The sequence below is a fragment of the Onychomys torridus genome, chromosome 12, assembly GCF_903995425.1.
Source record: "Onychomys torridus chromosome 12, mOncTor1.1, whole genome shotgun sequence".
NCBI lineage: Eukaryota > Metazoa > Chordata > Mammalia > Rodentia > Cricetidae > Onychomys > Onychomys torridus.
Window position 1 is genome coordinate 38623851 of NC_050454.1, and position 26558 is coordinate 38650408.

The 26558-nt window shown below is 35.9% G+C and overlaps 1 protein-coding gene across 1 annotated transcript in view; it reads right to left on the reverse strand.

Annotated features, from left to right (window-relative positions):
* The window catches only part of Epha6 (EPH receptor A6), a 956551-nt gene that overhangs the window by 408148 nt on the left and 521845 nt on the right, over nt 1–26558 (reverse strand). Inside the window, exon 6 of the mRNA XM_036203471.1 lies at nt 2437–2561. Coding sequence (XP_036059364.1) covers nt 2437–2561 — 125 coding nt within the window. The remainder of the gene's footprint in view (nt 1–2436; nt 2562–26558) is intronic.

Here is a 26558-nt window from a genome sequence, read left to right on the forward strand (position 1 = left end):
TTATAAAATTATTTTCTCAAGAGGGAAAACTGTATTATAAACACAGGTATGTAAAATGTAGTTTTAGAATGTGAAGTCATAATAGAGAAAAGTGTAATACTGTCACTCATTTTGTGCTTTATTTGCAAGGTTGTGACTTTTTAACATCTTCAATGGTTTGGCTGCATATTTGCATGTATGGAAAGAATAGCATTTTACTTGTTCATGCCCATCTCCTATGCTCTTGTTCTGATATTCTGCATTGTACTATAGGCTAAGAATATTTCCCTAAGACTTACCTAGTTGTTTTTTTTTTTTAATAGTTACTTGGCATTTTTACCTTTAGGTCTGCTTATAATTAATATTTACAACCACCAGAAAGTTGGTACATTCATTTTGGTAAATGTGACTTTTAAATAAAGAAAAGAGATGTATTGACATTTTTTCCTAGCCAGAAGCATAATAAGAGACATAATCAGAACATAACTTAGAAATCTTTGGCTCCAGCTGCATATTTAATCTATTATCAATGCCATCTGGGTCAATAGCATATTTTCTAAAACAAACAACTTTTTAAAAAGATTATCTTTCCCAACTTCAAAGTAAAACTTAGTAAGTCACATTAAAAGTCAATATAGATATCATGTTAATTTCTATAATTTAGAATTAGTGATTTTCAGATTATTTAATTAGATGAATATGCTTATTTGTTTTACTGATTATGCCTTTTGTTCATTTGGAAACATTGCAGGTTATATCCAACCTAAAATATGTAAAGGCAAATGATCTTAAAATGAGCCAGTGATTTTTCTGTGTGCCGAATATTACACAGAATACTTTACTGAAACAGAAATGTTTTAGATTTGAAAAGTTTATTGTATATATACATGCATGTTGCTTTTTGCATAGGCAGGCATTGTGTGTACATGAAGATATGTTTCAACTACTGGGACACACACACACACACACACACACACACACACACACACACACATCTTCTTTGTACATGCTGCAGGTTACAACCTTTGCAAAGCTAGTCCATAGATATGAAGTGTCTTTTCCTTGATTCAAACTACATTTGCTCAGCAGTAGAATGGGTTCCATTTCTCCTTTACCTTGTATTTCTTTAGGGGATACTTGAATGTGTTTATGATTTGCCACCTCAGACATTGACAGCCCACAAATACTGCTTTGGGATTCCTATTGACAACACTGGAGGGACAGCAAATTCAGGGAAATCTTTTATCTCCCAAAGACTGGATCTCCAATTCTTGTAACGAGCTTCCTTTAACAAAGGAAGATGTTACTGAAAAATGAACCTGTAAAGCCCAGAGGAACCCGGAGGGAAGTCATTGTCTCTTCTTTGTTTCCAGTGGGGGGGAAATCCATTTTCTACCTTTCTTGAATCACCTATATCTACTGTTTCCCTTCCTGTTATGAACTAAGAGCTTAAGTTGCAACCATTGGGGTGGTCTTTGAGTTTTATATATCCTACATCTCCTATGAAAGGATGTGCACTATTCATTATGTAGATCTTTTCTCCTGAAAAATCTATGGTTAGTTATTTCAGCAGATTAAAATGCAAACAAGAATGGGCAAGTTTAAACATCACTTTGTTTCTGATAAATTCTAGAAGTCTAAATCATATTTTTCTGTAGTAAACCCAGGCTAATATATGCAAATTTTACCTTAACTAAAATAATAATTCTGTCTTCAATGATATTTTCAAAATATTCTAATACTAGTGTACGGAATATATCAGAGATGGCCATGCAAAAGGTATTCCAAAATGTCATAATGGTAAATAATTGGGGGAGGGGATAGCACAAAGAAGAATTACAAATTTAATAAAGTAAGGATGTTTATGATTTGGGAAACTATAATAAATGAGAATAATTCAAAATAACAAAGTAGAAACTAGATTGATGTTTAAGTGAAGTTGGTCTTGCTAGCTTTTTTACCAAATAAAACAGCTGACCTGAATATAAAGACAACCTTTAATTCCTTTATTCTTTAAATCATTCTTTCCAAATTACAGTGGACTGTGACATTAAACTCATTGGCAAAATATTTGCACTGCCCATTCACCTATGTCATAGGAATTTAGTCTTGCTGTTCCTTCTCGACAGGATTTTAGATAATGTAGAACACAGAAACTGTAAGTTGAAGATGTTATCAATTATAGCTATATTATAAACCTCCCTAGAGTAGGTCCTGAAAAACATGAGCATCTGGTACTTCCTACTTTAATGTGGCATAAAACAAGATAAACTAATGAAGAACTCATGAGCACAATGGGATGTTAGGGAGGAGTCACAGATACAGTGATTATGGAGTTAGCCCCCCCCCCCAAATACCCAGATTGTTAATCTAAACACAATAACAACACATACTGTAAACACATATGCATATATGTATGTAAATTCAGAGTTTTAGGAAGTGGTAAATGAGACCTACTTTTTCATAGTACTTGATCTCATAGTCCAGAACAGCTCCATTGGAAAAAGCAGGTGCTTGCCACGATAGGGCAAGGCTGTTTTGGGATGCCCAGTCCTTCCTCACCATACCTATCAGAGAAGGTGCTATAAGGAAAGGAAAAAAATAATTGATTAGTAGGGATAATTTTAAGTCTGTGAATATATGCTATGTCTCTTCAAAAGAAAATACATTATTTTGTGTAAAGGATACCAATTGCCAATGCCAAATTAATAAAATAGGCTCAGAGTATATTCCACTCCAGTCAAATAAGGGACTCAACTACTCAGAAACACCATTAAGAAATATAGGAAACACTCAGATATTTCAAGATGAAGGCCAGAGCTCATTTGCCTCTGGTTTTGTCAAGGAGGATGCTTTTCCTCAAACTTGGTTTGGTTTTGGGTTTTAACCAGAAAGCTAGTGTGCTTGTCTCCTGTGTTTCATATAATCTAGGTAACAAGCTGTGTGATTACAAGAGTTTGTGGAAGCTTTGCTTCTTGAGAAATCTGAGTAAAAGAAACACAGCGCCAAAATACTGAGTGTTAATTTTGTGACAAAATTTCCCAGAAGAGCTATTTAAAGTGACTTTAAAAGGACATGGTTCAACTTAAGAAGTCACAAGGAAAGACCCACAGACATTATTTTAATAATGAGTTTGTTGGTCAGAGTATGGCATTCTATCCAGATGTAATTGTGTATGTGGAAGGAGAATGAGACAATAATTCTGTTGCTAATCCTGAGAAGTAGGACACTACAATGTCCATGGGAAAAGGAAGGTAATGAAGGTAAATAAGAATTCAAATAAAGATCCCTAGGAAATTGTGCCACTCTCCCACCTCATTCTCAGAAATCTATTTAATGTGTCAATAATAGGTGATACATGATTTAGATATTTACTCTTTGTGATATTTTAAACTTCTTAGGAAAATTTGTTTTAATATTTTACTTCTAAACGTTATCTTTGCATCATAAGAACAAGTCTTTTTAAAAAAAAATTTATGAGACTGACAGTTTTGGTCCAGAGGAAATAAAAACTAGAATATATGTTTAAATTTCTGGTTGTTAGGAGAAAATTAAGATTGGACTAAAATATGCTGGCAAAAATGACATATGATTACAAAAATTACTAATGTTCATATTAAATAAAGATAGTAATAGATAATGTAGAAAATAAGATAAGGCACTCAGGAATTATTCATTATTTAAACTAAGATACATTTACTAATAGCGATGATCCTCATGGGAAACTGTACTACTATTTTTACATTATAGTTTATAATGTATCAGATGGTCATTTATATATAAAATATAAATTCAAAGCAAATCATAAAAACTTGAATAATACAATTTTGAACATGCCTTTCATGTATACATAAATTAATCTGTGGTTAATTTTCAGCATAACATAGTATCAGGATGCAGTTAATACTTCAGTATATATGTAAGTTGCTCTTAAGACCAACCATAAACTTTCAATTGTGGTAACAACACAATGGAAAGGCTACCAAGTAAAATACATGTACCATTTTTCCATTCTAATTTTTCAGTTACAAATTAGTGGTACATTACTTTAATTTTTAAAGACTCATGTCACACTTCTATACAGCAAACATTCCAAAATTCCTTAATTACATAAATTTATTACTTTAAAGTCCACTTTATGGGTTGGAGGATGGCTCAGCTGATAGAGCACTTGCCTTGGAAGCACAAAGTGTTCAGTTTCATTCCCAGAACCACATTGTTTTAAGAAAGAGCCAGGTAAAATGGTGTAAGCTTTAATCCAACTGCTGGACACATAGAGACAGGGGACCCTGAAGCTTACTAGCCAATCAGCCTAGTTGGGAAGCTCTGGACCTATAGGATCTATAGAAGATGCTGTCTCAGGGGAGGTGGACAGCTGTTCTGATCATGGTACCCAAGGTAGTCTCCCGGCCTCTGCATTTGTCTGTAATAATTACTAAATACTTGATTATGTTGGTATTTATCAATATTTTTCTTTTTTCTTTTTTTGAGACATGGTTTCTCTGTGTAGCTTTGGTCCCCTTTCAGGAACTCAATCTGTATCCCAGGCTGGCCCCAACTAACAGAGATCCGCCTGCTTCTGCCTCCTGCATGCTGTGATTAAAGGCTTGTGACACCACAGCCCAGCTATATTTATCATTTTTTTTTCAATGTTGGACATGCAAATTTTTAATACCATGCTCTCAGAATACTCATATTTATGAAAATCATTTTGATATCATAAACTTCCTATTATGTGGGATTCTCATTTATTTTCCTCATAGGCTTTTGATGGGTGTCTTTAAGTGATCTTACCACAGCCACCTGAGCAGCTGGAACTACAGGTGCATCTCCAGGATCCTGCTGATTAATGTTTTCATTGAGAAAAATTGCTTCACATAATCTGAACTTTCTGAACCATGTTGTGAATTAGCATACTGCCTATGAAAATAGCTGCATCAATACACCTTAGGTGCCCATTATAAATAGTTAATGAATTGAAGCAGAGGATGTGTGAAACTACTTGCAGTTTGCTACTCCCCTAATGCTGCATTTTATGTTTTTACAAAAGTCAGCATTGTACCAAATTTCACTGTAAAACAAAGCTGCACTGTACACAGCTTCAATCACTTGTTTTGAATATACTTAATGAATTTATTATTGATGACCAAGGTTATATGACATCTTCAACTAGCAGGTAACAGTGACAACAGTTTCTTAATTGTAATAGTGAATCCAGAGCAGAAATATATGCCAGATATATTTCTACCCCTCAAGAAAAATGATGTTATGATACAGAAGGACAACTCCAGGTCTAAAATAATAAAAAAATTAGATATTGGAATGAGCAGACAGAGAAATGTCTTCTGGAACTTGTCACACCAGAGACTGTTCGAGCCACCTGAAGACTCAGGTTGTGCTTTCTGAGAGAGTATTACGTCTTCAAGACAGTTCTCTGAAGAATTATATTTCTTCTATAACTCCTTGCTTAAAACTTCAAACTGTTAGCTTCGACCTTCAAAAAATGATTATTGAATGGATTACTGTTGCCGCTCTAGTTGTTGGTATAAATCTGGGAGAGTGGAGCCTAAAAATGAGGTGGACTAAAGTCTCATGGAGTAAACAACTTTATTCAGAGCATCAGACAATTTTGACTCTGAGGGTTGAGAAGAATCTCATGAATAAGGTGCTCAATCACAAGGAGAAGCCACCCATGGCAAAAACATGTTTTTTTCCATAGAGGCATATGCATAGCAATAGCCAAAGTAAACTCACTCCTATCCACTACACCTGGGAGGAGCATGAAAATATGTCAAGAAAAACTCTATGTTCCTGAAGAAACTGAAGCCACAAGACTCTTGTCTTGTTTTCCTGAGTTTTCTCACCAACACTCAGAATTCCCCTCGCATGACTCCATTCTGCGACTATGCTCTGACAGATGACCACGTTCTTGAAAGTGTTTTTAATACAAAACCTTCTGATTACTACATTTACTAAATATCAGTTTATCAAGTACTGTGTAACAATGTTGAAGAAAATGATATAATAGAATTAGCTAACAAAGGAGCGTATTCACAAGTACATGCACACTATTTGCTTCAGTTTACGCAGAGAGACAGTTAAATATTTCAGGTCATATATTTGCCCATAATTAGGAGGTCATCATTTTTTGCTGAGGTAGTTACTTGTGACCATGTAAGTTGTCTTATCCAGATCTCATTTCTTTATGGGACACAGAACGCGTCCGTCTTCCAGATAAAAATGACTGAAGCTCAGAGGACTTTTGTAATTGTGTAAAGATATTTGAAGGTAAACAAGATGTCAAGTATGAATTCATAAATTAACATTGTTGCTGTGAGTTCCTCTTAACATATACTCTAATTTAGTGTAATATATTTGAAAGTAAAACCCATGTTCAAAACCATAAGCAAAGGGCGAAAAAATATCACAAATAACCTTATTGCCTTTCAATGTTATTTTACAAAAACTGCAACTCGAAACCACACTATGGATAATTACAAATACGTGTTATACTGAGAATTTTACCAAGATTTATGATATATCTCATGTTATAGTTTACATATATATGTTTGTGTGTTAACTCTAAAATATAGTTTTAATTTGAAGGCATGATGATTTTTTAATTATAGTGAATATTGTTAATTCCCACTCATCTATTTATCATACTGCTGATACTGCTAATATTGATTTGGATGCGTATATGTGTGCTTGCTTGTACATGTTGTGTGTGTTTATATGTGTATGTGTATATGTGTGTGTTGTTTGTGTGTTTGAATGTATGAATGGGTACGTATATATATGGGTGTGTATATGTATGATAGGTGAATGTTTAGGTAAGAAAAAGAGAGATTGGCACACTCTTATACATGTTTGTGACAATGTGAATTCTAAATAATTTTGAATAGATCTTATATGTTATTTAAATTTTTTCATTAATGTAGGAAGTGTATAACTATATACTTCTTGCTATGCCAGTTGTATTAGCAAGTAGACAACTTTATCAGCACTCCCTTTCTCTTCCTTTCAATACTTTCAGGAAATACTTAAAGAAGTTATTAAGAAAAGTTTAAAAAAGCATAATCAACAATACAATGAAATGTCAACAAACAACATAGACCAGGACATACTCATTGACAAAGAATTTCCAAGCTTTGAGCTCTTTCTCATTTCTAGGGAACCAATATACATCACTGCAAAGCACAAACATGTGCTGATGTTATTTCCAGTGTGTTTAGCAGAGATGTCATGATCAGTACTGTCTTAACAATGGAACTATGCTGATGTGATATAGATATATCATGGGCAAATAGATGTACACATAGCTATCTATATACACCCCTCTTCTCTCTCTCTCCATATATATGGCATATTTATATATGGCAAACATATGACCTAAAATATTTAACTTTCTGTGCATAAACTGAAGCAAATAGTGTTCATGTATTTGTGAATAAGCTCCTTTGTTAGCTAATTCTATTATATCATTTTCTCCAACATTGTTACACAGTACTTGATAAAATGTTTGATATTTAGTAAATGTAGTAATCAGTGTTTAAAAACACTTTCAAGAACATGGTCATCTGTCAGAGCATAGTCGCAGAAGGAAGTCATGTGAGGGGAATTCTGAGTGTCAGTGAGAAAACTCCAGGAAAATAAGACAAGAGTCTTGTGGCTTCAGTTTCCTCAGGAACATAGAGTTATTCTTGACTTATTTTCTCTCTCTCTCTCTCTCTCGATATATATATATATATATATATATATACATATACACACATACATACACACACACACACACACACACACACACACACACACACATATATATATATATATATATATATATATATATATATATATATATATAAATTTGAGACACCATTCTTGAAAGTCTGTGTTGTTTTGGAGATACTTATTTAATGGCTTCTGCTTTAAAGATAATGAATCCCCATGATCTTTACAATATTTGCCTGGTGTGATTTTGCTTTGATGTACTTTTCTTTGTAACCAGATTTTAATGATTACATATATTGTTATATTCTTTCCCCATGTGGCTGAAATCTGGTTGTGTGTTTGAAATACACACACGAGACACACATGAAGGGAAGCTGGCACTTTATTTTATGCTCTCCCTTGTTTATTTCTGTTTTTATGGCCAAGAATAACAGTGCAGTATGCTAAGCCAAATGGTGGCTGTACTAAACAGGATAATGGCTCCCACGAAACATGTTACAATCCCTAGAGCCTGGAAATGTTCTGGAAAATGCGGCTTTGAAGATCAGGATTATGAGACGGGGCAGATTTAGCATGGTACTCCAGGTGTGCCCAGTATTCACAAAGAAATTCATAAGAGAGGAGCACAAGGGTCAGAGGCCAAGGCCAGACACTTGTCAAGACTAGAACAAGCAATGGATTCTTCTCAGGAGCAGCCAGAAGGCCCAGACTAGCTGACATCTAGATTTTAACTAGCCCTGGAAGACTTTCTTGTATTTCTAACATCTAGAACTGAGGAACTGTGAATATAAATTGTTTTAAGACACTAAGGTGTGATTATCTGTTGTTGTAGTAAAAACAGGGAATTTGTAAGCAAATACAACAATATAGTACAATAAATTTTACCAATTCAATGATTAATATATCCTTAAAGATCTTACTTTAAATATATTTCTCATTATAAAAATTGGGTAAGTTTTAAAAGAAAAGTCATACTTAATAGTAGTCAAAAGATATCTTTAAAGCTGTGTCTTTATCATTTTATTTTATTTTTTTTAAGATTTAATTTATTACATACAGTGTTCTGTCTACAGGCCAGAAGAGGGCGCCAGATCTCATTACAGATGGTTGTGAGCCACCATGTGGTTGCTGGGAATTGAACTCAGGACCTCTGGAAGAACAGCCAGTGCTCTTAACCTCTGAGCCACCTCTCCAGCCCTCTCATCCTGATCATAGTTTCCCCTCCTTCCTCTCCTTCCAGTCACCCCACCTCTGCTTGCCTCTCTATACCCCAAATCCATTCCTTTTCCTTTTCTATTTAGAAAAGTGCAGGACTCCCATGGATATCAACAGAACATGGCATGAAAAGTTGCAGTGAGACTAAGCCCCTCCCCTCATATTAAGGCTGGGCAAGGTGATCCAGTATGTTCCTAAATGCCAGCAAAAGAGGCAAAGACATCCCCTGCTCCCACTTTTAGGTGTCCTAGAAGAAGACCAAGCTATATTATTGTCACATATAAGCAGAGGTCCTAGGTCAGTCGGATGTAGGCTCCCTGGTTGTCAGTTCTGTCTCAGTGAGTGCCTATGGGCCCAGGTTGGTTGATTCTGTTGGTTTTCTTGTGTTATCCTTGACCCCTCCATGTTTTTTAAATCACTTTCTAAGAGTTTTCAGTATGTTTCTTTTTTAAAAATTGGGATACTTTGAATAGGTTTATATTACTCTCATCTCTGCTTTTGTACCATATTTTCTTCAAATCTCCATAAGATAATTTTGAATTTTTTCTAATGTTAAATATGTTAGGATTTTTTACAAATAAAGCTTTTATCTTTGAATTTCCATCCAGCATCCCCCCCCCCAAAAAATATGAGCATCAAATGGCATGAAGATTGTCTACAATTAGCTTTTGTGTCTTGCAGCACCATGGTGACACTGGGTGGTGATTTGGCATTAAAGAGAAATGTGTGAAGATACTTTCACAGAGCACACAGTAGTGAGGGTGAAAAAATGCCTTTATTATCAATAAATCGTAATAGCAATACTTAATTTTGTAAGCCACGAGTTATCCTTAAAGTTCTTTTCAGCACATTCTGCATGTTTCAAATTTCTCTTTCATTGGCTCTGGGACTGGCTGATTTAATGAGGCTTGACTTTACATTGCTCTTTTCAATAGTTTTCACTCTATATATCTCCTGCTTCTTTAGATTCAGGGGCATTTGAGAAAGTGTTTATATGGCAGATACTATAAAGAAAACAGTTTCTTTGAAATATAAGAAAAAAAAGGTATCTTCAGATTAGGCCAGTCAGAGATGCTAGTGACCTTCTTTCTCACTGTCACCTTCCAATGGAAGAATATATGCTGCTCTTTTTTTTTTTTAGAAATTTAGCATAGCTAGCTCTCCAAAGCAGAGAAACTGCCAGCCCAAAGAGAAAAATTAAGAAATTTAATCTTCCCAGCTTCAAAAGAAAACAGTGCTTTGCCTATAATATCTCATCATAGTAAAACCCAAACTACTGATTTTTATTCTTTTCTTTGAAAATTAAAAGAAAATTAAATTGTATGTATATGTATATTTTGCCTGCATGTATGTCTGTGTACCGCATGTATTCCTGGTACCCTGAGATGCCAGAAGAGGACATAGAGAACCCTGCACTGGAGTTATGAATAGTCATGTGGTTAATGGGAATCAAATTTTTTGGGTCCTCTGGAAGAGCAGACAATGCTAAGTGCTGAGCCATATCTCCTTCCATTCTATTCTTTTCCTTTTTCTTTTGGTGGAATTGTTACTTTAATTATATATGAAATTGTAATGAAATATAAATTTGTGAGCATTTTACCTATCCTTGAACATGTTTTACTACTTATGGACCTCAATTGACTCTTCAACAAAAATTTTTCTCATGTTCCTCATATAGAAAATAATGCGCTAATTTAAATGTCACCAAATTGGGGGAAATTCTACTAACATGATGAGAAAGTGCCTTCGCTAGAATTGTCAAATAGGCAGCAGCTAAACCATTTTTCAAGAAAAAATTGGAAGTTTAAAGTATTGCAGCATGATGAATGTACTATTCCACATATGAATTTTATTACTGCAATGATGTTTGGGGGGGGTAAGTTTAGAGCTGCCAAAGAGACCCACATAGTGCATTTCTTTAATCTTAGACATCTAAAGTAAATCTTCATATTTATAGGATGATTTATGGGCATGGAGAGGCAAGTGTGATGTGTAAATAGACAAAAAAAATTACAAAATAGCATGTGCTATTAATTAAAAAAAATACTAGGTTCCTCTGAATTGGCTGTGTGGTGATATCTATATACATGGGCTGAGTTAGCACCAAACTGTTTCTAGTGACTCAACATCACCATCCAGTAAAACCCCAGGTGAGAAAGTCTACAAAAAATACCCAGAAACCAGTCTTCAATCTAGTAAACATTTTAAGTTATATTAATATATTTAAAAATAAAGATCTTATTCCAAGGAAATTAAATCTTCTCCTAGCTCTGAATTAATTATTGATATTATTTCTAAAATATAATTCAAAATGTCAATATGTTTTAAACCTTATATGAAAAAAATGCATTTGTAAACTGCATCCATAAATTAATTTATGTGACTCAACGCAGAAGAGTCATCAGCTGTTTAGTCTGGCCCTGTACAGACATTCTTCAATTTATATAATAATACAAGATTGCAACAAAAGCTAGCTATAAAAGCCATGGACTTTCAAAGTAGTTTAAGTGAAGAAGCTTTATGAAAATTAGACTTGTAAGTGCTATAGATTTGCTTCCTGTGTATCTCAAGAAATAAAAAATCCTTTCCTACTGCACTCCTAAGGTGCACAAACAGACAAGAAAATTAGAGTCATCTTTCGGCACTAGAAAACAACCCACGGATGTGTCCTTGGGCTTTTTAGAAGAGTTCGCATTTAAAAGACTCCCATTCATGCTATGAAATAAAATAGCAGCAATTACCATTTTCCCCTTAAGATAGGAGACCAGACCTGCTTACGTCTTCTTTGATCACTTCGGATGGAATTGATCTTATACATCTGAGCTCCTAAAGCACTTGCTCATTGTTCCTCCGACACCTAGAAATTGACTGCCATCATCTGAAGAGGCTGCACATCCTCCTTTACAGAACATACATAACTATGTATTAGATTGCACTTTCAACTTCCTCTGCTCCTTCCAATACATTAAATTGCTCCTTATATGTCACAGCCTCAACTCTCCAGTTATCTTTACTTTATAAGTGTGAGGAAGCTGTTTGGAAACAACTGACCCATAGTCACACACCATGTGAGAAGTGGGACACATTCTAAGGAGATCAGTTGCAAATTCCACTTTGGCCATCAAGTTATATTTACAGCCTTGGGATTCCCATGGGACCCACTATGTCACCACACAAACAGACTCAGTTATCTTTACTTAAATGTTTCTTCTAAATCCTATCTCAGGACTTAACCAATGAGAACCTCTATAGCTTTTACCATTTATCCTCCTGGACACCACATGAGCCTTGTTCAAATGATACATATATAGATTATGTACATAGTCACCATTTTACAGAAGTAGAATCAATATCAATGAACATTAACAATGGTAAAGTTAGAAAATGAAGTCTCTCTTTTTTTTAAAAACAATGCTGACCTTTGAACTCAGTGTAATGAAAATATGAAATGCATTACATTATAATTCAATTTAACATTATTCAAATCCATTTAGATTAGTTCCTATATTTTTGACTATTATTTAATGATTTCATTCAAAAAGAACTATTTGCATCCAACAGCAAGAACAAACATAATTCTCAGTTAATTATTGTAAGACCATAACTAGCACATTTCAGTGAGAGGTTGGGAGGAAATATGGGAGAGGGTGGTGGTGCTGGTACTTAAGAGCAAGGCACAATGCTCCATATGTAGAAAAACATCATAATGAATCACATCATTTCATATGTCAGCTAAAACTTTAGTAAAAAAAAAAAAATAAAGAAGAAAGAGAAATGCCCCCAGTATCAGCTTTTTCCTAATCCTAAAACTGTTCACTCTTTACACTCACAAACTAATCTCATTGTCTTTCCCTTATGGTCAGTAAAATTCAAATGGGCAGAATTCTGCTGTATTCCACAGGTAATATAGAGCATGAGAACTTTCTCTGAGATTCTATATATTGGGTTCCAAATAATCTAGCTGAAAAAAAAAAAACCCAGCAAGCATTATTGTGTTTTTAATTTGTATTATTTTGAGCAAGTGGAAGCTATTTGTATAATGCAGTGTGACATGAGTGTAATTCCAGGAGGTACAAAGATTTAAAGATGGGTTCATGCTGCTGCCCAATGGAAGGGATAGTGAATGGATTAGGGATGTGGAAGTATTCCCGGCAAGTCACCAGACATCGAGCTGCACCGTTGATTTTTTTTTTTTTCTTTCACTTAAGAGACAGCACAAGTTTGCCAGCATTGCTTCCGCCTTGAGTGTGAGGCAAGAACTTGATTGTTCTCTGATAAGCGCAGCTCCCACAGCCAGGTGCGTCCATCACTGCCTGGAAACATTCTCGGCTTCCTGAGGACAGGGGTGATTTTGTTCTCATCACTGATCAGATAGCAGACTAAATTACTAACATGGAGCAACACCTGGCTGAGCCCTGTGTTTCCTCCTCATTTTCTCTAGATAGTAATTGTGGTGTACAAAAGCAGCGGCTCAGGCAGACAGGCTCTCCTCTCACATTAGCTGCTAGCTTTTCCAGTACATATGCTACACTTCCTTCCCCGATTTCTGTGATGACTTTGCTAACCAAAAAAAAAAAAAAAAAAAAAGCCCCGCTTTTTATTTCTTACAGGAGTTAAAGGAAAGCAGAATTTAAAAAAAAAAAGTATATTCTGACTATTATCGGCAATTGTACAGTATTATAACTCTTTACAAGATTTTATGATGCTTCATTTAACATGAAACATGGCTGTGTGTACTATACAATCTGAATTATGTTTCTAGGTAGAAAATAATTATGTGATTTAAATTCAACTTAATTTTTTTAGTCTACAAATTTGCAGGATGAGTTTATTTGAGTAAGAAATATTGTTATTTCAGAATAAATATATTACTTGTGCAGTATGTATGAAAAATATAGAACTTATTAATTTATGAAACATTATAATTTAAAATAGTCAAGATATTCAAATTATAATATAACAAATATAACAAGTGACTGGATAACATGGAAATAGAAATATCTGACATGTACAATGCTGATATTTAGCTACCCAAGCCGTAGAAGCCATGACTGCCAATCAATGGATTACAGCTGGAACTGTTCAACCTATGGTATAAAATTTTAAATTATTTTGATTTTTATCACAAATGTATGTGCTATTTTCCTTAATAATTTATAGGCATGGCATTTCCTACTATGCTCTATTTTGATATAAGGGAACAGATTTAATCAATCATAATTTTTTAAAACTATTTATATACTATCCTTTACATACTCGTTCTTGCTAATTTTTATAAGGTCTACTTTTTTTTTTCATTATGTGTATGTGTGTGTCTCTATGAGTATGCGAATGCAGGTGTCTATAGAGGCCAGAGGTGATAGGCAGATGTGAGCTGCCCAGCCTGGGTGCTGGGGGCCCAACCTGCAAGATAATTAGGTGCTCATTTTTTAAAATTAAACATATTTTAAAATATAATATATTGTAATCACAGTTTCCCCTCCCCAGCTCTTTCCATACATTCCGCATCTCCCCATCCACTCAACTCCACTCCCTTTTTTCCTACATCTTATTAGGAAAACAAAGAAGCATCTAAAAAGATAAATAAAAATAAAGTAAAAACAAACAAACTACAATAGTACAAAACAAACAGGGAAAAGAGATAGGCAAAAGCATAAGACACATAGACACACGTGTTCACACACACACACACATACACACACACATACACACACACAAATCCTATAAAAGCTGAAATTTGGAAACCACAATATATAAGCAAAAAACCTATAGTGTAAAAAATAATTCTAAGATAAAGTATTATGAGACAAAAAACAAAAACAAAACAAACAAAAAACAAAAACAAAATAACCCTCCAAAACTACTATTGAGTTAATTTTCTATTGGCCATCTACTGCTGGTCATGGGGCGTACCCTTAAGTGTGGTTTGTATACCCATTTGCTGAAGACTGCTGAAGAAAACTAATTTGTCATTGATGAGCTGTTGTTAATTGGAGATAGCTTCTGGTTGGAGATTGGGGCTTGTGTCCATTTTACTTCTCAGTGCTAGGATCCTATCTGGCTTGTACCTGTGTGTGCCTTGTGTGTGCTCTTATGCTGGACCATCCATCAGCTCTTTTGTTTCTAACCTTATCTGTAGTCCTGAGTTGTACTGAGCAGGGAAGACAGAGAGATGATTTCGATGTGTGAGGGAAGGGAGTCTGTCATCCCGGGTCTGATAAAACCTCTCACCAGCTGAAGAGACCTCTGACACAATCACCATCTGCTGTAAAGGCTGCCAACATAGAGTTTACATTCCTTTTATAAATAGGCATTTTATGTTAAAATAACAGTGACCCAGGCTTAAAGCCCAAATGTGTACAGTCTTGAGAGGAGTTTCATACCTTCCCGCCAGCCCCCAGAATTGACAGAAAAATCTCAAACAAAACTGTTTATAGTAAAGACACCTGACTTACCTATCCTTGTGAATGAGACCTTTACTTTATGGATTATAATAATAAATTACAGTTTTTGAGTGCCCTCAGGAATCATCCAGTGACAAGATAGTGAGTTCAAACCCAACCAAAGTCTGTATATTACTATTATTGAAACAATGACCTGGGGTCTCTCCCTTGAGGAGCCAGTACTCACTTAGGGATGTGGCTGCTTTTCTTTTGAGTACCCACTTTTCCCACAATCCTCATGGGTTAGACAACTTTACTAATCGCCAGCTCTGCTTCATAAACTGGCTAGTCCTGAAATACTTACCATGTCAAATGTTAAAAGCCACAAATCCTGGTTTGGCCTGAGTTAAGTTCCCCAAAACTCTTGGGACCTCATTAGGCTTCTGAAATTGACAATGGGGATATGTGACTCCTTTACTTGTACCTCCCAAACTCTGACAGCATGACTTTACTCTTTAGGGAAGACAAATATTTACGTGGTTATCAGATTCTAAACTTACCTACATCCTATATCTCCTGCTTCCTGGCCATTTTGTTCCTATATGCTCATGATGATGCCTCCTGATTTGAAGTACTACAGAAAAACAAAACCAACCAACCAACCAAAAAACAACAACAACAAAAAAAACCAAACCTGAGAATAATTTTCTCCAATCATTTTGAACCTTAGCCACTATCTGTCTGTATTCTTAGTTGTGTATCCAATTCAGCTTTGTTGTTTGTTTTAATAGAGACAGAATCTCAGTTTATGATCAAGGTTGTCTTTGAATTCTTCTGCTCAATGGAACTCCTAACTTTGCCTTCTGAGAGCCTAAGCCAGCAGTATGTGCAGCTGTGCTTGGCCAGGGGTGTGTGTGTGTGTGTGTGTGTGTGTGTGTGTGTGTGTGTGTGTGTGTGTTTCTGTGTGTGTTTCAGAAGCCCATACTAGGTGTCTTCCTAAATAATCTCTGTCTTATGTTTTGAGACAGTCCTTCCCACTGAAGTGCTATTCACTGAAAGGTTAGCAGCATTCAGGTAGCAGCTGGGCTTGTCCCCACCTGTACACCTCTGGGATTATACTTACACATCACTGTGCCCAGCTTCTTATGCAGATGATGTGGATCTAAACTGAGGTCCTTATGCTTGTACTGCAAATATATTACCAACTGGGTCAGACCTTCCCCTAAGTAGAGCTAAGGAATTCAAAATAGGAAAAGTTTAGCTTTCCTGGCATTCCTCCCACATGTAAACTTCCCTTATCTGCTCCAAAGCAGAAACTTTCCAGGTAATTCACTCATCATAACTCCCTCCCCAGGTATTTAACAACTAAGGAAGATTGACTCCAATCACCAGAGGACATCAGCACTGGGACAGGAAATCATTGGAACAGTTACTTCACAAGCTCTCATATCTCCTATCTATCCTTTGGAGAACCCATTGGTCTCTTTTAACAGTCATCTGTTTCCCATAAGATTTGTTCTCTCCTCCTCCTTCCTTGTGAAGATGGCATATAATCTTCAAATTCTAGCCACCCCACCTCAAATCACATTTTTTTTGGTGGGAATTTGTCTCGCTAGGTGGATACTAATCTACCTTCACCCTTGTTTATCAACCCCTTACTTGTTTAATTTGCAGCCACCAAAACACAGTGTAAAAGGATAAGGAAAGTCTTCCACCACAACAGTTTATTTTATTTAGTTAGTTTTTTTTTTTTTTTTTTTTTTTTTTGTTTTTTTTTTTTTTTGAGACAGGGTTTCTCTGTGTAGTTTTGGTGCCTGTCCTAGATCTCACTCTGTAGACCAGGCTGGCCTCGAACTCACAGAGATCCTCCTGCCTCTGCCTCCTGAGTGCTGGGATTAAAGGCATGTGCCACCACTGCCTGGCAACAGTTTATTTTTTAATAACTGTTAAAGTGTGTATGTGTGTGCATGTATGTGTGTATGTGTGTGTCTGTGTGCAAGTGTGCATGCATGTAAGTGAGGTAGGTATTCATGGAGTCCAGAGACCCTTGGGTCCCCATGGAGCTGGACTTACATGCCCTTGTGAGTGGCCTCCTGTGGGTGCAGGGAACTGGGCGGTCTCCACTCTTAAAACTGAGCTATCTGTGTAGTATCTCCACAGTTCCAATTCAATGGGTGTCGTTTCAGTGGTAATAATACAACAGCTGACGTTTTAATTGGCTCCCATGTTTTAGAACAGAGATTGGAAAATGTGCTGTCAGTCAGTCCTCCTAGGTCATGGACGGAGGAAATGATGATGAAGGAACACTTGGAAGGGTAAAAGATGCTGTTAGAGCATGGAACGTAGGGACCATAGGATTTATAAACCTTTGAGACAAACCTAGTCTAATTTCTCAACTTCCCTTCTTTATTGTTGGCCATACTGATTTATTATTTCCTGGCTATATTATGTCCATTTATTACAAATTCTTTATATAGAGTATTTTTTTATCAAAAGAGGACATTTAAATAATTAGAGCTAAAATTACTAGAATACAGGAACATATACATATATATTATATATAATTACTAGAAAAAATATAGCCTCCAAATATAGGAAATAGTTTGGTACCTTGGAAACTAGTTTGTTTTTGTTGGACACGCACACATACACACACACAGGAGCTCATAGGTTTTCTGAACCAGAATCTCACTGTATTCTCTATGTATCCCAGGCTAGTCTTTAACTTGTAAACCTTCTATGTCTGCTACCCAAGTGCTGTGATTGCATTCATGAATTGCAAAAAAAATGGCCCTAGATAGTCATGTTATGTATCTTATATCTGAATATTAGTATGCCTACAGTTTCACAACTATTTTGGGAATATCAATATATTGCTTATATCAAGAGTCTAGCCATTCTTGTAAGAACCATAAATACATTTATATATTTCAAATTTCCTCTTAACCATAGATGCTCTCTTATTTCTATGCTAATTTCTATGGTTTTCTGGGATGCAGCACTAGGCTTGAAGAAGAAAGAGGAGAATGGTGGGTGGATTTTGCTTTCATAGCTTGCTAGAGCCTCTTGTATCAACTTTTCCTCACTCTCTTTAGTAGGTTAGTTTGGTTTATGAAAAGCATCCCTGATGGCAGTATTGGTACTACAACATTGATGGATACTGAAAATCAAGCCTTTGTAAAATATTTTTATTTATTTTTTCCAGGGAAACACAGTTTTTAACTTACCTTTATATGTCTCTTTATAAATTGGTATTTAGCCAATTTAGAGTGTATACTTTTAGCAACCTTTTCAAGATATAGACAGATGTGCTATGAAAAAAATGTAGATTATTCTTCCAATAGTTCCATGATTTAATATTGCTAAAATTGAAAATAGTTTTATCCGTGTCCTATCCATGGATTCTTAGAATGCTATCTTGGGTAGGATCAACAATCATAGCTAAGACATTAGAAAACATGGGCTCACTCACGAATTCATAATCATTATTGCTACTTGTAGTTAGTGGACTTTCTTGTGTTTCAAACGTTGGAAGGGTCTGGATCTCCTGTCACTGAGATACAACAGTGACTGTGGGGAGGACAAAGCTACAAATGAGCACAGGGAGCAGGAGGGCTAACCTCATGTTAGCTCCATCTTTTTGGACACTTTGCTGTCATTCCACATATCAGCTGTTGCTTGGGGTTAAATCCTAGCTCTGATACATGTGACTGTAATTAATTTACGTACTAGTTTTCCTTCACTTTATTGGTTTTAATAAAAAAAAAAAGTAGTATGATTCACCCTTCAAGGTTGTCATGAGGATTAGTATAATATTTAATTTAAAAATACAGCACTTCTTTAAAGTATTATCCAACATAACACAAGTTGACTATTATTGTTGTTGGACAAAGGGCAACTTTAAATAAACATTATGGTATTAATTAAAGGCCCATTTCAAATAGTGCTAGAGATGATTTTATAATGCAGTAAATATTACAAATATTAGAAAAATAACACACTAAAAAGTTGTGTAACTTACTCACTGTCCCTGCCCCTTGCTGGACACTGGCATATGAGAGTTGGCACTACACTCCACCTCCTCTGTGGGAGAGCAGACCCCAGTACCGGAGAAATGGCTACCATGGCATGGACCTAGGAGAGTTGGCTCTGCCCCTCACCAGAGGGCGTGGTCCCAGTGACCTGGACCAACCAGCTCAGCTGCCACCCAGACTCACACTATGGGCCTTGGGTTGGCCCACCCTAACATCTGCCCCATTTATGATCTTTGGGGTATAAGAAAGAACTGGTCCTGCAGTATAATAACTGCAGAATCTCCATGACACCAGGCAACAACAGAATATCCAAGAGGAATTTTGATGAGGATCCAGTGATGATTGTGTACCAGAAACCAGAGGCCTTGAACCAGATCAATGACTCATCAAAGTCACCATTTTGTGGGTGCGGCTGATTGAACAAAAGGGGTATACTACATGACACACTACAGCTCCCAATGCTACAAGATGTGTTGGAAAGATGGAGAAGTGAGGTTGTTTTTTTTTTTTTTTTCCCTTTGGTCTTTCTAGACAGGGTTTCCCTGTGTAGCTTTCCGCCTTTTTCCTGGAACTCACTCTGTAGCCCAGGCTGGCCTCGAACTCACAGAGATCCGCCTGGCTCTGCCTCCCGAGTGCTGGGATTAAAGACGTGAGCCACCACTGCCTGGCTTGTCTTGCTTTTAATTAATGTTTTGAGGGGCATAATATAGGGGTGGGAGTTGTTATGGGAGGACTGGGAGGTGGGGTTCATGATGTGAAATTTCCAAAGAATCAATAAAGAAACATTTTTTTTTTTAAGTAATGCAGCAAAAACATGTCGATTCATGTATGAGAAGGCCGATTCAAATACTTTCAAAAAGTAGTTTTCAAACTTGAATGTCTTAAAAATGCTCTTATAAATATATTTCCGTAACATAATTTTAAAGAATTATTTCTTTAAGGTAAGAGTAAAACAAGATCTTTATAGAAATAGTTTAGAGAATGCTACTGTTTAAGACAAGTTGAGGACTACTAGATATTTAAATTAGTACACATTGTTGGAATGCTCCACATACATGAATTTTGAATAATGACCATTACTAATCAATGTCATCCATCAGCATTTGACAGTTGAAAGTGCTAGAAATTAGGCCAATATTGTAATTTCTAATTTGGGGAGCATGCATTTTAAATCAACAATATCACTCACACACACTTTCAAATGTACCAGTTTTAATCTTTAAATAATTACAAACCAAATATGAATATTAATGTTTCTACTAGTGTGCTGCTACATGTGTTTTTGAATGTTATACAAAAATAGAACTAAACCCACAAAGTCCTTTACTGTGTCTGCTTTAAAAGGGAACTTTCATTTGACTTTAGCAAGCTCATTAATGAGCTCATACTTTATTCCTACATCAACATATTAAACATGTGTTTATTAATTTTTACATGACATGGAATAAATTCCTAGCTCTAGGTCACGCCACCAAATACTATTAAATGTCAGAGTTCTCTGACCCCCAAAATAATGTGATACTTTCCCTCAGATCACATGACACCATCTTTGTTGGAAGTGTACAGTTAAATGGATAGTTGTCTTAGTAAACTTTAATAGATAGTTGTCTTAGTAAACTTAAAACTTTCAAGACAGGAATAAGAAACTCTCTGCTTACCCTAATTATTATTTTCTAAGTATATGTCAGTAGGATTTATTATATTTCTTCAAAAGAAATACAAGAACTAAAGCTCACACCAAAAAATACTAAATGGAACATATGCTGCATCTATATAGTATCCTAATAAAGTCTTTTCTAATACGGAACTGAGTTGTTGATCCATCTTTGGGCAAATCATTAGGTGGAAGATGTCATGAAGAGTAAAGCTAAATATTTTTTGAGATTTTTAAAGAGAACATCAATGGATTACTCCTGGATTGCCCAAGTCAGGGTGGATACTAAGAGCTTTGGCAAATAACCTGCTGGGAAATTGATGTTCTAAGATAACTTAATGCCTTAAAAAAATCCCATTTACTTCATTTTAAAACTTCAAAGTCTTTCTTTCTATTAATTATCACATATACTAAAAAATCACAAAGAACAAAATGCTATGGTTTATTCATCTAAGAGGAGCATCTAAACACTAAGTTACAGCAAAAATGGGAACTTACTGGAGCAAAGGTTATCCTCTGTCAAACAAGACCATAAGAGGCTTTTCTCTTTGCAGAGAATTCATGAATATTTGATCTGAACACTTCCATAGGCTTGCTGTAAAAGCTGTGTTTCTTGGCATTTACTGGGGATGTCAAAATGGGTTCCTGTAATTTACATCTTTTGGCAATATATTTTTTGTAGACTTTCATTGAAATCTTACTGATCATCCATACAATTTGTCTAAAATTTGTGTTTCTGAATAGTTTACAATGTGGACATCAGTACTGTAAAAAAAAGTCAACTTTACTTATAAATAGATATTACTTTTATTCTAGCACAAATCTACAGGAAAAAAGAAAAGTAAAACAACAAATACTTAGTTCTCTTTATCTAAGTGGTAGAACATATTGTCCATTATGTCTCATATATTTTAGTAGTGCTCTCCAGGGTCCTGAATGGTGAAGAAATTATTAGTTGATCAAGCCAGAAATAACCACAGCTTATAGCCCACCAATGCTTCTTTAATTCTGATTTGTTATTCCAGAATTATTCTGACATTTCTGTCTTCCCAAAATACTGCCTTTCCATGAGATACATCAGCAAGCTCTTGTGTCTTGTTCAAATTCTGACTGGCTGGAACTCAGACGTTTTTTGAGAATTCATGTGCTTATCCTGAATAGGATAGAAAAGTCAAGTGCTAACAGCTGTCTCTAGGATTTGACTTTTCCCTACATGTCATGTGGTCTCCTTAAAAGGGGGATAAATTTAGTATTTTAAAAGTCAAATCTGAAGTTAGGTTTTCTGGTCTCCAGATTATGTTTTACCAGCATAACTCTTGGCAATACAGTTACCTTTTCACTTTCTCATTTACACACTTGGAATTCTTTGAGCATCTAATTAATGAGTTGTGAAACATAATCTAGCTATACAATCTCTATATAAAGTGACTAGTTCTTGAGAAATTTTAAACATATTTAACTAATAGGATTTTTTTCTCAATATTGTGACAAGTACTCTTAAAAATTTATATAATTGTTAATAAGGGAAGATTTACATATTGTTTTTCTTTTAGCTTAAATAATCTCATCACATTTCCACTAAAATTTATTTTCCTTGTTTCACTCGGTAGATATCAGCCAGCTAAAAGTTTTGTATTGTGGGAGAGTTGGAATACAACTATTTATGTTTGTATATAAAATAGTTCTAGAAAAGTAGATTATCTGTGCTTAGTTCAAGCTGAACTTATCTAGTATTAACTATAGAGAAGAAAATGTCTTGAAATGACAAGTGACTAAAGTGAAGAATCAAATATCTATATCAAGAAGTTGCTTTTACCATCATGTATATAAATATGATGCTAAAATTAATCTAATGCATTTTAGGTAATCTTTGAAAATGTGGAATTCTGAAGCAGATGTTGCTTAATGACTACAGATTTCCTACAGATGAATGGAAATTAAAGTTTTATAATGACAACAAATTTCTATACCAGTAATTTGAAACTATTTCTTTATAATGTATTCTTAAAAATTACACTTTTAAATTTTCTGTGACTAGCCTATTTGTGTATTTGAATTTGATTTTCTTAATAGTTGAAAGATGTCAGGAAGTACTGGTTTCTGTTAGTGGTAAATGCCTAGCTCATGGACATCTAAGATTGTTTTCATTTGCACCATGTGATAGACATCACTTACATGAGCAAGATCTATAGAATTTCTTCCTGTCATGTTACTGGAAAAACTAGAAAATCACTTGTGCCCATGGGTATGATGGCCTCTAAGGTTAGGAGAAATCTCTTATCATGCTTTCCCAAAGAATGCAGTGGAGATCAGAGGTCAATATGTCAGCTTTAAAGCAGTTCAGAGGTCACCAGGGAGGGACTAGTGGACATCAGGACAGAACAGAGAGACCAGGTACCATGAGCCTTTGTCCCTTGAATCTCAGTCTTTTTCCAAGTTTCATTCTACCCGAGTGAACTTGAGCCTTAGAGATGAGAAAACAAGGCTTAAACTTCTGCCCAAACAGTGAAAGAAATCATTGACCACATTCTATTGCTACTGGTTGTACATTTGCATCAGTCTTATGTGGCACCAAACTTGGGATGAGGGTTTGAGAAAGGAGTCAGGTAAAGGCATCTGTTACCTTGATTTATCTTTTAGTTTTAGTTAACTTTAGGTCAGAGGGATCATCTAGTTATAACTACACGCCTCAGTTTACTTTATAGTGTTGTAGCCTTTTTGGAGATTTGCCCCCTCCTTTTTTTTAAAGATTCATTTATTATGTATACAGTGTTCTGCTTGCATGTATGCCTGCTGGCCACAAGGGGGAGTCAAGATCATGATGTGGAAATCACAGAGCTCACTGAACCAACCTCACAGAAACTCCCAAACTCTAGACTGACAGCTGCAAAGCCTACATGAGACTTAACTAGGTCCTCTTCATGTGGGAGACAGTTGTGCAGTTTGGTCTGTTTGAGGGGCTGCTGGTGGTGGGATCAGGATCTACCCCTGGTGCATGAGCTGGCTTTTTGGAGCCCATTACCTATGCCTTGATACAATGGGGAGGGGCTTGGTCCCGCCTTAACTGAATGAATGCACCAGGTTTTGTTGACTCCCCATGGGAGGTCTTACTCTTTTGGAGAAGTGGATGGTGGGTGGGAAGGGGTGGAGGGAGGGGGAGATTGAGAGGAGGGATGGGAGGGGGAACTGTGGTTGATACGTAAAATGAAGGAGAATTAAACAAATACAAAAGAACTAGTATTCTCTATCCTATGAACTACTTGCTGTCTTACTACTTAATCATTCTTATTACTAAAAAATATGCCATAGGAGCTTTTTTACTTTGCTTGTTTTGTTGTTAGTTAAATTTGTCCTCACTTTATGTTATTTCCTCTCATGCCGGATTTTATGGATTTCCTCTCATGCCGAATTTTATGGATTTTATGACTTCTTTTAGTTTTTGAGATTAATATAACTACATCATTTGCCATTTCTCTGTCCAAAGCATTCTCTGTATCTTTCTGTGCTCTCTTTCAAACTCCTGGCCTTTTTCAAAATTGCTGTTGTATGCATATGTGTAGGTTTTTGAGGTATATAATCAGCCCATTTAACTTTTGTTTCATGTTTATTTTTTTTACAGGTTCATCTTTTTATTGGACATGTTAATAGGAAACTGAATAATGCCCAAATGAATCACGAATGTTTATTTTCTTTCTTACCTCTATGCTTCTCCCATTAAGTCAAAGTATATCTTTTTAAGATCATAAACATTTTTCTATTGCTTATTTTAATTTTTTATGTTAAAAGTATAATGACTTTCACAGGCTTGAATTGACTCATAACTTGTAATACCACATTCTTTTTCCTAAATCTCAAATGTTTTTAATTGGTCACATAGTGATATTGATTGCTGTTTTTAAATATCCTTTTGTAAAGCAGAACAAACTTATTTATTGAAGAAAAGTGAGAACTTCAGAGACTGGGAGTATTATTAAATATTTTTCAATTGAAATAGATTTGACAATGTAGAGTACAGTAGAATTCTATCCCTTCCCCACCCCACCCATTTGTAAATCCAGATTTACCCATCTGTAAACCCAGATTTCATTTCCCTCTTAGGCCCAGAGTGCTTGGACAGATGAATCTCAAACACAAGTACTTAATGACTATGGTGCTGTTTGACAGGTTAAAAACCATACTGGTAAGCATTGTCAAAGTCAATTGATAATGTTCTGCTGAGCTACTGTAAGTGTTTACTGTTAAGAACTTTACTGTTAAGAACCCTGTCATGATTTTCCTATGAATGAGTTACTCCCCTGCAGTGGCTAGTTGGGCCTTTGAATGGCAGCACATGTAACTTTTACTTGTATAGGGCAACCTGGAGCAAGGAAATGTCAGTCCAACAATGACTTCTATGGCAACTTACAGGAATGCCCTCGTGTGCCAGCTGTGACAGCCTGACCGTTCTGGATACTTTATTATTACTCTGAGGACATTCTAGTTTCAAGAACAGTTACTGAAGTTTCAGAATGCCTTGCACAGCCATACCATTCAAGATAGCTGCAGTTGCCTTGGAGACAGCATCCCAGGAAAAGGAAGTTTCCATGCACTTCACTTTAGTGCTCCCCACATCTATTCTCACTCAAGATAAAGATTGCATTCCTTCTTCAGTAACTCAGCATGAAGCCAGCCATTGGCAGAACTTGAAGCTATGCTGTGACAGCTATAACTTAATACTTCATTTGCATTTCACTTCAAATACCTCTCTATATAATCAAACTCTTTGGCTCATGTTTTAAGTCAGTCTAAAGACACACACACACACACACACACACACACACACACACACACACACACACTCTATGTTGGCCAACTTTAAGCCCACTGAAAGTCTCTACAGAGTGGTTTTTCCCTGCCTCTTTATGATCTATTAGTAGAACATGGTGAGATGGTAAGAGTTACCATTAGAGGTAGAGTCAGCAACAAAGGTGATGACAACCATAGAAGCTGTGGTGATGTGGCAACTCAAGAACTTCCAGGATCACTGACAGGGGAAGTGCTGGGGTACAAAGGTGCTGCAGATGATGAAGGACTGAGCGTGGAAGCACAGGGATGCCAAGAGAAGGCAGGAGGCAAAAGGCAGTTGTAAAAGATGCCAGACATGAAAGTTTCTGCTTCCAAGACCTGAGGTTAGAAAACTGTGAAACTAGTAGCACCCACAGCTTGGGAGGTCTAATCCCAGCAGGCACTAAAGACAGGCAACTGCTGCTGATGTTAGTTGCTGGTTAGAACCAAAAATGTCACCAGCAGCTTAATGCCCTGCTGGTGGTGTGAGAGGCCAGAACACTAAGCCTGCCTTTAACCTGAATACCTACATCTACAGATCTCTGGCTACTAAGTTCTAGAGCCATAGCCTCCAGTAGTCATGGCTTAAATCTTTAAATCTCTAAGCCTGTCTGCCCAGCCCATCAACAGTTAGCACTTAAGAGTCTGGATCTACCCATAGAGTTCTTCCTTCCCTTCCCATTTTCTGTATGAGTAGAAGAAAGGGTCCCCAGCCAGCCCTTTGGTAACCTATGTGTG